The sequence below is a fragment of the Artemia sp. Qi Xiang Cuo genome, chromosome 21 (assembly GCF_049724085.1).
Source record: "Artemia sp. Qi Xiang Cuo chromosome 21, ASM4972408v1, whole genome shotgun sequence".
Taxonomy (NCBI): domain Eukaryota; kingdom Metazoa; phylum Arthropoda; class Branchiopoda; order Anostraca; family Artemiidae; genus Artemia; species Artemia sp. Qi Xiang Cuo.
Window position 1 is genome coordinate 38,095,090 of NC_142814.1, and position 16,489 is coordinate 38,111,578.

Below are 16,489 nucleotides of genomic sequence, written 5' to 3' on the forward strand. Positions count from 1 at the left end.
AAATAATTACTTTGTTATTTTTAGGTTCATCCAGACTAACAGATCGAAACCTGACGCCGAATAAGACCCCGGTTAAGACTCCAGATGCCAAATTTCAGCGACGGAAGTTAGTTAAAGCTTTGTCTTTCACCCCGGTTAAATCAAATAACCCACCTGATTCTACTATACCAAAGCCATTTACATCCTTTGAATCAGCTGATTCTGGGGTCGTCCTTACTCCTAGAAAAACAACTACAATTACTCCAAGTAAAAAGGTGCAGTTTGGAGGAACGCCAAAGAAAACTCTAACCCCAACAAAGAGTATACTGCGGACTAGAAGTAGTAATCTGTTTGGGGAGATTCCTCATTTACCCGCTGTACAGAAGGTAGAGCTGGGTAATGAGACTCTGTGTTTAAGTCCGTCGAAGACAGTGCAGAAAGAAAATTGTGATGTAATACCTAAAGGGGTTGATCTACCTGATGTTGAGTGTGATACAGCTGCTGCGAAAAGTAATAGCAGTTTGAGTCTTGTAGTAGTTTGTGATACAGCACCACATGCAAATCAAAATAATGAAAGTAATGCAAATTTGGGTCTCAGTGGTGACAATGCGTGGTCAGGTTCATATTTGGTGATAGCTGAAAAGTCAGATCAGGTAAAAAATTGTGTTGCTGATCAAGTAACAACTCTCTTGAAGAATGGCGATCAGAAAAGTGAACAAGATAATGTCACAGCAAAGCCAGATAGCTTAGTAGATACTTTGGAAAACTTACCGGATGAAGGAGATGAATTTGTTGGAGAACTACCAAAGCTTAGCAGATTTATGTCAGATGACACTGTTAGATCTTCGTCAATACCCCCAGTTTTAAGTCCCCAAGTGGGTACAGAAAAACCTCCAAGAATTAAGCGAACTAAAAATCGAAGCCGCAACAGTCTTTTACTCACTGAAAAAAAACATGCTTCGGAAAGTAGCTCGTTTCGGTCTGAATCTCCAATTACAATGAAAATACGTAAAGTCGGCAGCACACATAGCGTATCTTTAAAGATTGACGGTGAAGAAATAAGATATGAGCCGAGTAGTTGCAGCAATGAGCTACGTAGTCCGTGTGTTCTCTCGACTAGTAAAAAATACCGGCCTTTGCAGCTTAATTCACCAATTGCTGAGAATGCGTTTAGTCTGTTGCTAAAGTCTCCTCTTGTGACTCCAGGCAAGAGACTTAAATCGAGAAGATCGGAATCAATAACCCCGGGTCGGACTCTTGAAAGGTTGAATTCTATTTCTGAAGGTAAAAGCGTTGAGGATTCAGATGGCTTCAGCATTGAAGAATGGGACACCCAGTGTGAATTGTCTCTAAATATTCCTTGTGGAAAAGGTGAAATTTTTGGTAAGCAAAAACTGAGAACGCGAAGGTCACTAAATAATACAAATCCAACCTGTGATTTAGTAATGCTTGACAACAGTGCTTCAGAAATACCATCCACAGATAAGAAGAAAAGTCGAAAAGCTGCAAAAAGAAATAGTGATGTCTACGAAGAAACACAAATACAAAGTCATTCAAGCAGAGCAAAAACGTCCAGCATTAAACACTGTCAAGCTCCCTTTCGCAAAAACGATTCTCGCTCATCTCGACGTTCTGAAACCCGATTAGAAGCAGAAAATGAGGAAATGTTCGATCAGTTGGTAAACAATGCCGCTGAGCCTCTGTTTGAATGTGATAATCCAAGGAAATTGAGAAGGTCTCTTGCCAAGCCCATATATGCCTATCCTGATAGTGATGAATATGAAACGTGAATTAGGCACTACTAGTGTAACTACTGGTGAATTTGTTTTTTTCTATGGAATTTGCTGAGTAGAAAGCGTTTTCTATTGCGTGTGGATCACTATTAGAGGTTTTTTGATGTGACTATGCAATTAATATAGGACTTTGACAAGAATTAGGCTGTATTAATTCAAAGAATGATAAGTTCCAAGGTATAAAATATACTAAACAAATATTGAAAGACACTACAAAGAACTTTCTTATTGTATACTTCAAGGCTGAAGAGAAACAAATTTGGCATCAAAATTTCCTTTTTTGAAAAATATAGAACTGAATGAACAGTTCACTGTACTCAGATAAAGGGGAACTGGGGGTGATTACCTTCAAACTGGAGGAACGACACCCACCTTCCGCAAATAAATTCTTTTGTCTAAAAGTATGCTATATGTTTCAGTTTGGCAAGTCCACTACCAAACTAAGTGAACTATCCAGCATACTCAGTAGAGGTGAACGCGGAGTATATACACAGGGAGAATGACCCCCACCCCTCCCTCCCTAGAAGAAGATTTATGATCTGACAATATACTTTTTTGAAATTTCATCCCGCCCCCAAAACATTTATCATATTCCAAATCCCTTATTGTGGAATATATATATATCAGGTTGACAAGAGAGGGTAACTTAAGACACTTTGAATTACTGCAGCCATATTTAAATCCATAATTGTGTAGTGACTATGTTACGCTACAAACTGGTAGCGCGAAAAACTAAAATATTCGGAATAACCATTGTTCCGACTTTAACTTCGTAACTCCACTTTAATTTTGTGTATTTATTCATCTTTCATGCTTCTCAAGGTTTCAATATTTTTTTTTTTTTTATTCACCAATAAGTTTTCTGAAAAGCAGTGTTTCCACCTTCACATTTTCGCTATGCATGTAAATCTTGACACTAGTGAATAATTTTCTTCAATTCCACTGTAATCCACGACATTTCGTTTTGTCTCAAAGAATATTTTGTGAAGAAAAAGTTGAAATACTGCTCAAGGGCTCACATTAATTGTATTATTATTTTTCTTTCTTGTGTTAAATATGTTCTGGTGTCATTAAAGTACGAATTCCCATTTCTTTTTTTTAGATTAGCACCGTTTCTCAATGTTCGAATATGATTTAGATTCTATTTAAAGGCTACTTTTAAAAGTACAGTATTAGAAATCGCTCGTAAAATTTTACCCAAGAAATTCAACCCTCCAAAAAATTCAATCCCTCCCCTCCCCACCGGATGTGTATGCACCTTGGTCGGTCTAATTTCTGTTTAATAGAAGAATTTCGTGTCTTTGCACTAGAGAATAAAATGGTGAGCACAGATTTTAAAGTAAATCGCTGTTTAGAAATAATAAAAGTAAATCGCTGTTCAGAAATAATAAAAAGAAAGAATGAAATTTATAATTATTAGTTTTGCTAAAGAAGCAGGTATAAAAAAAAATATATATAGCCTATGTGTATATTTAAGTAATAATAAAACAGACATATTGTGAATATTATAGTTTAATTTATTTATGACCCACATATGAACATTATAAATGACACTGAGGAGTAATGGAAAATATAAAAGAAAAAATAACAACATAATTACGAAATCAAACAACAACAACAAAAAAAAAAAATACAAATTAACCGATATCATGATGAAAAAAACAAACTAAGGGGTCAGTGAAAGAAACAAAAATGATAGTATTAATAATCATTTTATAGTACGACCTGGCATGTCGTACGAACTAAAAAATCAAACAATACCGTTAAAAATTATTAATTTTTTTAACACGGCCGGATAAATACATCAAATATTTACAATATCTAAAGTAACCACTTCTAAGTCTCCGTAAATCTTTTTTCCTCAGTAAGTGGTGGAATCTAGATAGAAAATTTACTCCTGGAGAGCAAAATCTATTATAAAGCCGAGCTATGCCCTTACGGTTATAACACCCTCTATTTGGAGATATCTTACTATATGACACACGAATATTATTTAATGCATTAGTAACCAACTCAGAGCAAGTTTCGGAAATAGACGGGCAAAACGATATACCAAGCCACTTGACTATATCCAAACAGGGTAATGAAATCGAACCGAGGTTTAATGGAGATACAGAAATGCTACTATTAAAACACATAAACTCACACTTTCCCATATTAACAGATAGGCCAATATCACTAAGTAGAGAAGACAGCTTACGGAAGTTCTGAGCCAGCCCTGGACGAGAAAAACTAACTAAAAGAACATCGTCGGCGTATGCAATATAACTTACACCAATATCACGAAAAAACACAGTAGAATATAGATGTTTTAAACAAGTAGCGAGGACACATTTAAATATATAAGGAGATAAAACTCCTCCCTGTCTAACGCCTTTCCTAACAGCTACCGAATCAGAAGTATTTGACAGCCACTTAATACGCACATAAGAATTATCATACCAATATCGCAATGTCGTAATAACTGAATAATTGACTCCGGAACAAGCAAGGGAATGCAAGGCCTGGGCGTGAACAATATTATCAAAAGCCCCGGAAATGTCTACTGTGCAGCAATACAATGAAGGCTTCTGGGCAAAAGCTTCCTTTAACAACCGGCTGAGCACATGATGAACCTGGGGGCAACCAACCCCTCTTCTAAATCCTAGTTGAAAAGACGAAAAATGGCACTTCGAAGTTATTTCAGGCAAAAGGACATACTCAAAAATCTTACTCATAAAGCAAGATCCTGTAATCGGTCTATAATTCGAGCATGAATCTGGATCTTTACCGCGTTTAAGTATATGCGTGACGCTACCGGAAAGAAAACTATCAGGTACCAGAGATTGTGCTATACAAATCTGGAATAATAACTGCAGGTGGTTCAACAAAAATGGGCAATTATAAGCAAATTCCTAAAGCATAGGCCATCACAATCAGGAGAATCTGATCTTTTTAATTTCTTCAGCGTCCAATGTAAATCACTCATACTTATCGCAGGGACTCTATATTGACAAACAGACACTGGCAGGACCGAACTAAGTAGATTAGAAAAAAATTTTCTGAACACACTGATTAAATACGGAAAATATGTCAATATAATGGCGCACAAAATTCATAAGGTTTAATTCCGACTGAGGTGGGGGAGAACACTTACTGTTATTGATAACTCTATTCCAAGTCATTTTACTATTTGGAGCGTCCCACGCGTTTAGCCTTGCATTACGTAAGCAAGATTTGTATTCTTTCTTTGTTTTTTGCTTGACTGTAAACACAGCACCGGAGGAGGGTCGATCGCAAGCGTTCCACAATCGCAACCAAAACTTTGCGCGGTTCTTTATTTTTTTCACTTCCGGATGTATATTCCACAGGGGCTTAATGCTTCTTAGTCTTTCGTAGGTATGTGTTGCATGAAACTTATGATTTGGGATGTGTAGTTTTCTATTTCGGACTTTTCTGAGCTAGGTTTCTTAGTCTCTCGTAGGTGTGTGTTGTCTGAAACTTATGATTTGGGATGTTTGGTTTACCATTTTGGAATTTTCTGAGCTAGGTTTCTTAGCCTTTCGTAGGTGTGTATTGCATGAAACCTATGATTTCGTATGTTTGGTTTACTATTTAGGATTTTTCTGAGCTATGCTTCTTAGACTTTCGTAGGTATGTGTTGTATGAAACTTATGATTTGGGATGTGTAGTTTGCTATTTCGGGCACTTCCGGGCTATGTTTTTTAGTCTATAATACAAATGAATGTGCATTGTCAGTTTAATATACATATACCTATATTTAGTAATCAAAATGTTAATATTATTTGATTTATTAAAGTTATAAAAGTAAAAACATTTGTATTTTTTCAGTAAAGTGCAAATTATGTTCTGGCGGTGGGAAGGCATAGGAGATTTTGAGCCCTGCTCATATTAGTTTCTTCTCGTTTTGAGTTTGACTCGGTTATTTATTGTAATTTCTGTTCCTTTTGGGTTTCAATTATTTATCGATGCTGATTTGTGGTAGTTTCACGCTTGGTAGATTACTTGATTTGATTTTTTGCTCATTTTTGTTTTAATGGAGTTCTTTACTTTTCTTTGAAAAACTTATTTTGTGGAAAAGTTTTCTTAATTAATATACAAAAATAGTCACTGGAAAAGAATATTTCAAAACCTTTCCAACGAATCACATCTTTTAACTATTTGGTTCTAACTGAACTTGGGTTCTCAGTACCTTTGGGATCAGAAATCGTAGTGGCAGCTGGAAAATTTCGGAACAGAAAGGCACCTAAAATCGGAATGACAGCTTACTAGTTCCGGTACCTTGACAAATCCGATAAATAAAATAAATCGGTCTGTAGAATTTGCCTGTATATAAGGAGCTCGATGTACTTTTAGGAACTATATAAATTAGATAATGTTTCTTTTTTCGCGAGTTTTAAATTTTGTTTCAAAGGATAGGACCTCTGAGAAACTAGAAACCTGTTTTTTCTATGGTTGGAGCAACCTATACACAGTCTATAGAAAAAATGTTAACTATTTTGATTTTACATTTTTATCTATTGAGGAGGGAGAGGTGGAGGTATTGTGTTCTAAGACCCAACCTTTTCCCTTTACCGTTTCCCTTTACCTTATTAACTATAACTCCTTCGCCGCAGATGCTTCAGTTCTTTGTAGTTATGTTTTATTTAAAGAGAGAATCCTATCTATGATTGAAACACACCACGGATTACTTGAAATGATCGTAGCTCTGGTTACCCAGCGAATTAGTCCCTTGACTAAAACTTGCTAAGTCGGGCCAAAAGACAATAAGTTTCTACATTCACCATTGTTTCATACGATTAGCACAAAAGTTGTCTTCGTACTTATCTTCAGCACACGTGATGCTGACCTTCAAAAGGGTATAGAACCAGTACCTTACTGATGTCGCTGCTAATACTCCACTCAATCTTTGAAGGCTGAGTCACCAATCATGGGGTGCCGACTGAATTCTACTATCTGGAGGAGGGGGTTGTTCGGGGGGGGGGGTAGTCTAGAACCGATTATGGATATAGATACAATGGTGTGTTACACGCTGATTGCAATAAGGATAGAAGTTGATTTAAACTTTTCCCTTATTATTTAGTCAAAAAGTCTACATATAACTTTTTATTTGAGGAAGGTACATTGGGTCTCATTAATAACTTATTTGACAAAAGGCTACAAATGAAAAAATATCCAAATAAAGATATAACATTGCACTCGAATGTAACGAAGAATTATGATTTCACTTGCTTGAGCTTCAAATTTGCTTGCTTAAGCTTGGCGATGAGTCGTTTCTGTAAAGAAGAATAATGAAATGAATGAATGTTGAGGATAAGAGTTAAATCCAGATAAGGACAATGGCATCCCCAGATTGGACTTATTAGCATTTCATCGGAACTTAAAACAAACACGGCAAAGCATAAACAAATATGATATTGTTAGTAAAAAAAAAGACGAATGCATAAAGTGGCGTTCACAAGCGTGTCTAGCTAGAATCCCATGTCTAGACACGTGTCTAGCCAGTATTCAACGTCTAGACAACGACCGTTCACAAGTAAAATTCGGCGCTTAGCTAGACACGGTAAACAAGGCGTTTTGCTAGACATTGAGTTCTAGACTCTAGAACTCAATGTTCTAGGATTTTCAATTACAGCCAATCAGAATGTGTCAAGTTCCACTATTTTCATCATTTTTGTTTACATTTGTAAACTTAAATTTAATATTTGTTTTCTCATTAATTTTTTTTTTCCATTTTAGGCAAATATGCAACACCAGACATAATAGTGAAGCACACTAAGGCAATTTTTTCAATTATCTCATCCATTATCTTGTGACAGTAAAAATAGGGATTACAATTTTGAATGTTTTGCCCGCATAAGCTCTCTTGATTGGCTAGAAACACAGTTTATATAATATACCAGTAAGTTTACCGCAGATGATTTCTGGCTCTTCATTCTCGGTGCGAACAAAAGGCTCCTCCCACTTATTTCTGCACTTATTGTCCACTTATTGGTTGAGCCGGCCAAGTGGTTTGTCAGTACTTGTTCCGTAAGTGATTAATCTTTGTCTACCCATGAAAAAATCTAATGCCGCTTATGTTTATATCTGCAAAAACGTTCTCTGGAGCACTCGCACTTCGGTCTGGGTTTTTATAATGGGTGAGATAGGGAAAGATCATACTGGATAATTATATAAACTATGGCTAGAAATGACAATTTGAAACTAAATTTGTAGTTTTAGCTAAGCACCGAATTTTACTTGTGAACGGTCGTTGCCTAGACATTGGATTCTGGCTAGACATGTCTCTAGACATGGGATTCTAGCTAGACACGCCGCTTAGGTCAACCTGCCAAAAGGATTAAAAACCGTCAAAGCTAGCCAAATTTGTGAAAATATTTAAATTGCAAATAAAAAAAGGGCACGGGATGATCTATTAATTTTTTTTTTAATGTATAGGATTGAAGTTCTTAGGAATTTAGTAATGAATGGAACATACAAAAGTAAGTCTTTAATTTTGGAAAATAGTTGTTTTCAAATTTAGTTTTGCCAGTTTTGGATAATACGTACATAAGGCTCTGAATCTTAGGGTGGGGACTAGAGGCAAAGAACAAAAAAGGCTACCATTTCCAATTTTCTTGGTTGGGATCCTTTGAAAAGATCTGTTTGAAAAATAAATTAAAAGAAATTTGGTTCATGGAAGCTTTATTATTAAAGAATTGAAATAAACGTATAAAGTTCCGTGAGACCAACACATTTTTTTTTTTCAAGCCAAAAGAATCATGTCCCTCTGGTTGACTTCATAAGAGGGTGTAGCTTACCTTTGAAACAGTAGCTGTCTTTAGGAATGAATATAGTGTTAATATTTCAATTTTACAGTCGATTGTTAAATTTAGCCAATTAGTTTTAAAAATTCAAAATTCAAAGGAGCAACACAGAAAAAACTGTGGCAACGCAGCAACACTGACCTAAAAGCTTCATAATTTTGAAACAACCAAAAGAATTTTTTTTTAATAGTGTCGCTAATAGTTTTTATTAGATTTGGAGATACGAGCTTTCCCATCTTGTTGCAAATAATTTTGAGTGTGTTATTGCCACCATGCTATGTGCATATCGAAGGAAAACAAGAGCGTGTTTTCCAGATTCGTTCAATTGTTTCAGAACACAGCGCTCGAAAATTGCGAAGAGTTATTGTGGCTTAAGTTTTGGAGACGATTTTGGTATTTTCACCAATAAATTAATTCGGAATTTTATTCGCTCTGTTTTTTTTTGTTACTATATTTACTTTATTAAATTAAAATATTTGAATAGAACAATATGGGCTTAGATGCCGACCCTTATTTATTTGTTGTCCTTGGACCTTTAAAGTCTCACGAGTTACCTCCTATACTCTATTACCTTATATCAATTTGTGTATTTCTAGGATGCCCCTCCCCCCTATCCAGGTAAATTTATTTTGCGAGTACCTGTAGCAGTTAACTAGACGGAAGTTTTAATAAAATGTACAACTTCCCTTATACGTTGCATAGCAGTATGTCTCTATCATAAGAATACTAAACGGCTAAATTATTTCAAAAGATGTTATTTTGCTAAAATAAGTCACGCTCGTTGCTTAAAGTAACATTTAGAAATTGAGCCTTGATACCAAAACTATTTGGTTTATATCTTTTATATCTAAAAATCCTTCCTAATATAAAAAATTGATGCTTACTTTTATTACTCTCTTTTGACCCTTAACTAGCAGGGTGAAAAAAAGTTACACTAACTGCAGGTTGGGGTCTGCTGGACCCCAGTTTTTAAAAATTTGAGAAATATACTGTTATAAATTTATGTGCCTACGACATGAATGTGCCTGCGACACATTCAGTTAGAAAAACTAAAGCGCAAAAATCATTCCACTATTCGCATTTAGCTTAAAAAATGGGTTAAAAGAGCCCACCATAACAGTTAAAGGTTAAAATTTGTTCCTGTGACAGAAAGACCGTATATTTACCACAGTCATACTGCTTATTTATGTTAGTAGACTTAGTTGCTTGACTCACGACAAACAGAATGAATGTGATGTTTATAAGCTTTTGCCAATTAGAATGGAACATTGTCGATTTCCCACAAGTTTGTCTTTTATCAAGTTTCGTAAGATGTGACGTCTCGAAGAATTCGAAATATGCTGTGTTTCTGTTTAAGCTCCAAATTATTTCTAGTTGTATATAATTTGTGTTTTTTTTCTTCAAAATCCTCTTCTGTGCATTCTGGTTGATCACAGAGGATGACATTAGACCCTTATAGAAAAAAGAAGAGTCGTTTAATTTGATTTATCTTTATCATTTCACCTGATCCTTCATATATAGATTCCTCCCAGAAGGGTGGCAGAAGGGTGCTTGTGCTACGTTTAATGAGTTTGATGCACCGTGATTTCCTCGTAAAGCGCTTAACAGTAGTACCTACGGTATTTAAGTAAAGCTTAATAATACCATTCTATAATTATGGATGGCTGTAATTAGCAAAACCAAAAATGAGTACAACTGCTTGGTTGTCAAACATAGAAAGCACCTTTCTGCTTCTTGTTCATTGACCCAAGAACGAATCCATTTGGGTCTTTGGGTGTTGCTTCAATCAATTCTGAAAATATATAAGGTGATGGAAGGTTTTTCAGGAAATCAATAAATGTGTTTGAAAATCCGTATCTGTTCGTCTGGGTCTTGTAAGTAAACAAAAACCATGATTTCTTCCTCTGCTATTTGTTACTTCTTCTTATACTTCTTATACATGACTTGTTCTTCTTCTTCCTAATTTCTTCAATGGTAGTTATTACAAGATCTAAACAAATGTCACTGGTACCACTCTATACCTGTGGATGGTTGTCATTTGAAAAATCTAAACCAAATAAAATTTCTCAGTTGTGAAACATCGAAGAAACTTTTCTTCTTCTCCTTGGAGTAAAAATCAAGGACGAATCTAATAGGGCCTTTGGATTTTCTCTATGCTATTCTGAATAAGTATTATGGGTACTTGTGCATTTTATGGTACCCACGAAAGAAGTCAGGTTTGGTTAACACTAATGAAATATAATAAAATAGGATGAGTATATAATAGTTTAGAAACAAATTTGGGCTATGTATTTGCACACTAAAGGGAGGGGGGTTAAAGTATAGCATATATTAAATGCATAACCTAGCCTAGGTACCTCCCCCCTAAATCCCAAAAAACAACAGGTTAAATATTGTAAACGCAATGAAAACCGCACTTTGCATTCTATTTCTCTATTCCAAATACCCGTTTGACGGGTATCCATTGGTAGTTCCTTGTACAATATATAGCGGTGGGTACCATAAAATGCACAAGAACCGTATTATGTTATGGAACTTTAGGCTTTTCGCAATACTGAATATGGGTCTCAAGATCTGTGTTTGATCGCCTGGGTTTGTAAAGCTTTTAGTGATGCTGTTGATGACTGGACACTCCGTAAAGACAACTGGGTTTTATGTTGATCACCTTCTAAGAGACTTCTGACAATGAAGTGACCTTGAGGAGCTCCTCATGACCTCAAGGAGTTCCTCCTTGAGGCACATAGTTAACAACTCAGATTTCCACTAAAAAGTAGGAGGCACTCAAATGGAGGGTAGGATTTTATAGGAAATGATATAAAGGATGTGGGAACTACATTAGCGTCCCAAGAAGAATTACATAACCCAATTTTCCAAATTTACCGTTTCAAAGTGGATATTTCATGCATTGTATATTTATTTGCGCATGTTACATTTAATTTTTGTCATATTAATTGTTTGTTTATATAAGATGTCACAATTTACTTTTATTTATTAATTTATTAATTATGCATATACACTTTTTTTATCAATTAATCGATTATTTTATATTACAAAAATTATCATTATAGCAATTACATTACATTATTTTATGTATCATTATATTGCAACTAAAGTGAAGAAGGACTTATTAAAATTAGACATTTTTTTCTAATGTCCAAAGCCGTGCTGTTAACTAGGCTACATTTTCCTTAAGGAGCTCCTCAAGGTCACTCATTTATAGGGCAGTCCACCAAGTCAATAGATCCTTGAACAGCTAAGAAACTTCCATAACATCAAAAATCTTTAACATACCGAGGACAGTAAAAATTCCGATTGTTTGAACTGGTTAAATGGAAAATTGCACAACCATGTATGTGCTAAAAAATTAAGGGAAATCAAAAACTCAATTTTTCATGAAAGACCATCATTTGTAGTTATGAAATTTTTAGTACTAGCGAACGCCAACTAAAAACAAAAAAAAAATATGGGTGAAAATCATCATCCGTCTGAAATCAACATTTGGCACTAGACATCAGGCTTTTCTTCAAAGGTGCCGTGGCCTTTGGGAACCAATACGTTGTTATTGTTTAATTTTTATGGCCGAGAGATCTTGTCAAATTTCGCTAATTGGTTTAATTCTTTATTATCACGGTTTAACCCGGTAAAACTGACAAAACGTGCTACTGCTCTAAAAACTTCATGATTTTAAAACAACCAAAAAATCTTCGAAAACTGCAGTGTACAAATATCACAAAACCAAGATGTCTCCAGGGGGGGGGGGTAAAAAATTTATTTATTTTTTTGGGTTACTTAATTTTTAAAAAAATAGAAATACACCGCTACAGTAATGACAGTGGTCAATTATGGTTCCGAAGCATGGGCGCTCTGAAAAACAGAGGAAGATTTGCTAGATGTTTTCCAGAGAAATTGACTACGTATTGCTCTGGGAACCTGACTGACTAACCGTACTTCAAACAGTAGACGATACGAAAAGTGTGGTTCCATCCCGCTATCTAGGGCTGTAATGAAAGAAAGGTTGAGATAGCTAGGAAAAGTTCTGCGGATGAACGATGACAGATTGCCTAAGATTGTCCTTTTCGGCCAACTGTCTATGGCTAAACGGAAAGCAGGTCATCCACGGTTGGTGTGGGAGGATTTCGTAAAGAAAGATTTAAGTGAAATGAGAACTTCCTGGGAGGGTGTAAAGAGGGAGGCTTTGAATGCTTTGAATAGATTGGGATGGAGGCGGAGCGTGCGTAGCTGTGTTAGCCTAAGGCGGCTTGGTGCTGCGGTGAATTGTTAGTAGGACTAGTAGTAGTAATTTTACGTCAACAACATTTATTTTAGACGTTTGGATGATTCTTCATAATCCCAAAATCCTGCCTCCGTCCGTATTCGCAGTGGTATTGGGCCGCATTTTCACTCATAATTCGTCTACCATCTATTATCTGCATTATTGTTGTTTTCCTTCTATATATTTTTTTTAATTTGTTTAATTTACTCTCAACGTTATTTTTGTTATTTTGCTTAGTTTACAATGGCTAAATCGTAATCCCCGAATACAAACTCCACACAATCAAATTGAGAATAAAAATTATATTTGAAATTTAAAATTAGTGAATTAAGACCTTCAAAGGAATAGTTTTCATTAGTGGCTCCGTTCGTTAGGTAGTTCAGAGTAATAGTAATCTATTGGGAGTTTCCAGTTTTTGTTAATTATAGAGGTTCATACCGTCTCAGGGCAATAGTTTATTTTTTCCGGGTAGAAGGTTATTTCCTAAGTATTACTCTAGGATCTCCTTCAGACTCTTCCCTGGGGAAAGCACTAATCCCTACTACCTTGATAATCCTTTCTTGAGTATTTCGTTCCGGCATTTGTTTGATCTTTCCTTCTGAGCGCTCGATCCTGTGTCTGATTTCTTCTTCTTGCTTTAGAATTTTCTCAACTTTACCATTTCGCAGAGCTTCCAATTCTTCTTCTGCAATCAAAAATAAGTCTAAAAGGAAGCCATTTTTATGGTATGCTGTGTGGCTATACATAATTAAAACTGGTAAGAATATAGGCTTGCATTTACCACTTTGATTGAAGGTCTGTTTGTGCCGTCCCCATTCTCACTAACAATTTTCTTTTGCTCGCAGAAGCGTAAGCGCAAAGACGCGCGAAGAAAACCGCAAGCGCAAAGAAGCGCAGTTGAAGCGCAAAGGAAAGTGGCGATTAAATCTTATTGTTTGAATCGATAAAGCGGTAACTTAAGCAACCATATATATTTTAAGAAATTACGGAAAAATCGGATGATCAATTTCAATAAACAGATCCGTAAATGAAGTTATGTAGTTTTGTTAATAGTAGGCACCAATTTGAAAAATAAACAACGTGGGTAAGAAATCAGCCAAAATAAGCTAAACAGATTTGGAGTCAAACAGCTTAAGAAGGTGTAGCTTTCTTTTAAAGGCATGGTTGTCTTTTGGAAGCAGCATATTGTTAATCTTTGATTTTTTATGGCTGGAAATCGTTTTCAAATTTAACTAGCTTCATAATTTTGGGACAGCCAAAAGAAAATTCTTAGAAAATCAAAGTTTGTAGGCATGACCAGTCGTATCCAGGATTTTTTTTTTCGGGGGGGGGGGGCGTTGTTTTACACAAGTTTTTTTTTCGGGAGGGGGGGGTACGCCGAGAAACGCACAATTTTTTTATATACATTTCTGTTACGTTTTTACGAGTCAGACAAACGTTTCGGAGGGGGGGGGGGGTAAAACTCCCTAACCCCTCCTGGATATGACCTTGGGCATGGCTAGACAAAAGATGTGTCTAGGAGGACGAAATAATGGTTTCATTTTAATGTCTGTTTTATGTCTATTATTTTATGTCTTTATTTTATTTTAATGTCTTTATTTTAATTTTATTTATTTATAAATAATTATTTTTATTTTAAAGTCTTTGTTACTTTAGTTACCACGAGTTCGAACTAATAATTCGCGGGAAAAATCACATTTTAGATAGATAGATAGATAGATTTATTTTCCATATACCAGTAAAATAATTACATAACAATCTACAAATCCCCACAAAGGCTCCATGGCCTGTAGGCTGTAGGAGGGGGATTATGAAAAGATCAAATAAACATTAAACATTTAAACGCTTAAGATTTAAACAATATAAACATAACATTAATATTTAAACATATAAAAAAAAAAGAGAAAAAAAAAAAAAAAGGAGAGTTCACTAAATAAGCTTTATCAAACTACAGTGAATCACATCTATAAAAAAAGGAGAGTTCAATAAATAAGCTGTATCAAACCACAATGAATCAAATCATCTTTATAAAAAAAAAATAAAAAATTAAATGAAAAAAACTATTGGCAGCAGGCAAAAGTAAATAAAATTAATCACATGAAAGCAAATATTTGTGTACTAGTCTTTAGAAGGTGCCAAACGAGTGGCATTCTCGAGTCGAACCGGGAAGGGTGTTCCATGTCAAATGACACGCAACAAGATGATTAAAATCAGATCTTATTGTTGGTGTATGGGGAATTTGGATATTTAGAGAGCTACAGAGTTGATAATTTGACCGATCAGATACAAAAGAAAACGTAAATCTAAGGGACCTAGGAATATCACCCTGGAGCTGAAGAAAACCGAAAGACGCACAGGAAAGAATATAAAGTTTTTTAATATCAAGTAACGGTTTAGATGCCAAACGATTTACATCCTGGATAAGATTTATAGCTTTATCATAAGTATTCGAAAGCGGTTTGAGAAAAGAAGGGAAAGTAGACATCCATATGACTGAACAATTGGAAACATAAGAATGAATTAAGCTATGAAATAGGATTCTTAGAATTGGCCCTGGAAAGATATGTTTTAGTTTTCTTAGAATACCGAGGTTTCTGCATACCTTCATTTTAATCAAATCAATATGGTGTTTAAAAGATAAATTTTCATCTAGTAGGATACCTAGGAAACTGACATGGCCATCCTTTTGTCTACTAATAAATCCTTTGGATATATTAATTTCAGATAATTGAGGACAATCCTGGGATATACTAGAAAAAACTAAAAAAATAGTTTTAGAAAAATTTAAGTAAAGATAGTTAGCATCAAACCAAATTGAAACTCTCTCAAAGAGGTCCACTAACTTTGTACGAACCTCATCCTCTGTTCTCCCGGAAGTAATAAGGGTGGTATCATCGGCAAAAGTAACAAGAGAATCCGAGGTATGCAAATTATAGTTATGGGTAAGGGAGACTGTTGGATGATATAGACGACAGCAATAAAGAGGATTTTTATTTCCAACTGCAAAAATTAGGTTATTTATATAAATTAAAAACATTACCGGCCCTAAAACTGACCATTAAGGGACCCCCTGGTCAACACTTGCTGGTGAGCAAAAAAGTGAATCAACAGAAATTATTCTACCAGACAAGAAAGACTTGAACCAATCAAACGCACTACCTCTTACGCCAAAATGAGAAAGTTTAAATAGAAGAACACTGTGGGTTAAAGAATCAAAGGCTTTACGAACATCCAGAAACAAAGCAGCAGGAATCAGATGGGAATCTATGGCAGAGTGAAGATAATTCAGTAAAACTGCACAAGCATGCTCAGTCAAATGATTTGCTCGAAAACCAAATTGAAAATTGTGAAAAAAATCTTTAGAAGTAAGAAAATTATTAAGACGAGAAAGCATCGCCTTCTCAAATATTTTGCTAAACACAGACAACAAAGAAACTGGCCGATAGTTGGCTGGATCATTTCGTGTCCCCCCCTTATATAATATGATGACTCGAGCACGCTTGAGACTACTCGGGAAAATACCATGCTGAAAGGGGAGGTTAATAAGTTTTGTTAAGGGATAAATAATGGAAGGAAGTATGAACTTAATTACTTTAGTAGGAATATTATCAGGGCCAGACGACAAACAATTTTTCAAT

General features: G+C 35.3%; 2 protein-coding genes across 4 annotated transcripts in view; one reads left to right on the plus strand and one right to left on the minus strand.

Annotated features, from left to right (window-relative positions):
• The window catches only part of LOC148939510 (uncharacterized), a 120,288-nt gene extending 117,428 nt beyond the window's left edge, over positions 1–2,860 (plus strand). For all 3 annotated transcript variants that reach the window (XM_089106677.1, XM_089106678.1, XM_089106679.1), the window contains exon 14: positions 25–2,860. In XM_089106677.1, coding sequence (XP_088962803.1) covers positions 25–1,769 — 1,745 coding nt within the window. In that variant the 3' untranslated portion in view covers positions 1,770–2,860. The remainder of the gene's footprint in view (positions 1–24) is intronic.
• A 4,009-nt stretch (positions 2,861–6,869) lies between these two features.
• LOC148939512 (uncharacterized) overlaps positions 6,870–16,489 on the minus strand; it is a 51,093-nt gene continuing 41,473 nt past the window's right edge. The window contains exons 5-6 of the mRNA XM_089107263.1: positions 13,397–13,536; positions 6,870–7,048 (exon numbers count right to left, since the gene is read on the minus strand). Of these exons, the coding sequence (XP_088963389.1) occupies positions 6,989–7,048; positions 13,397–13,536 (200 nt within the window). The 3' untranslated portion in view covers positions 6,870–6,988. The remainder of the gene's footprint in view (positions 7,049–13,396; positions 13,537–16,489) is intronic.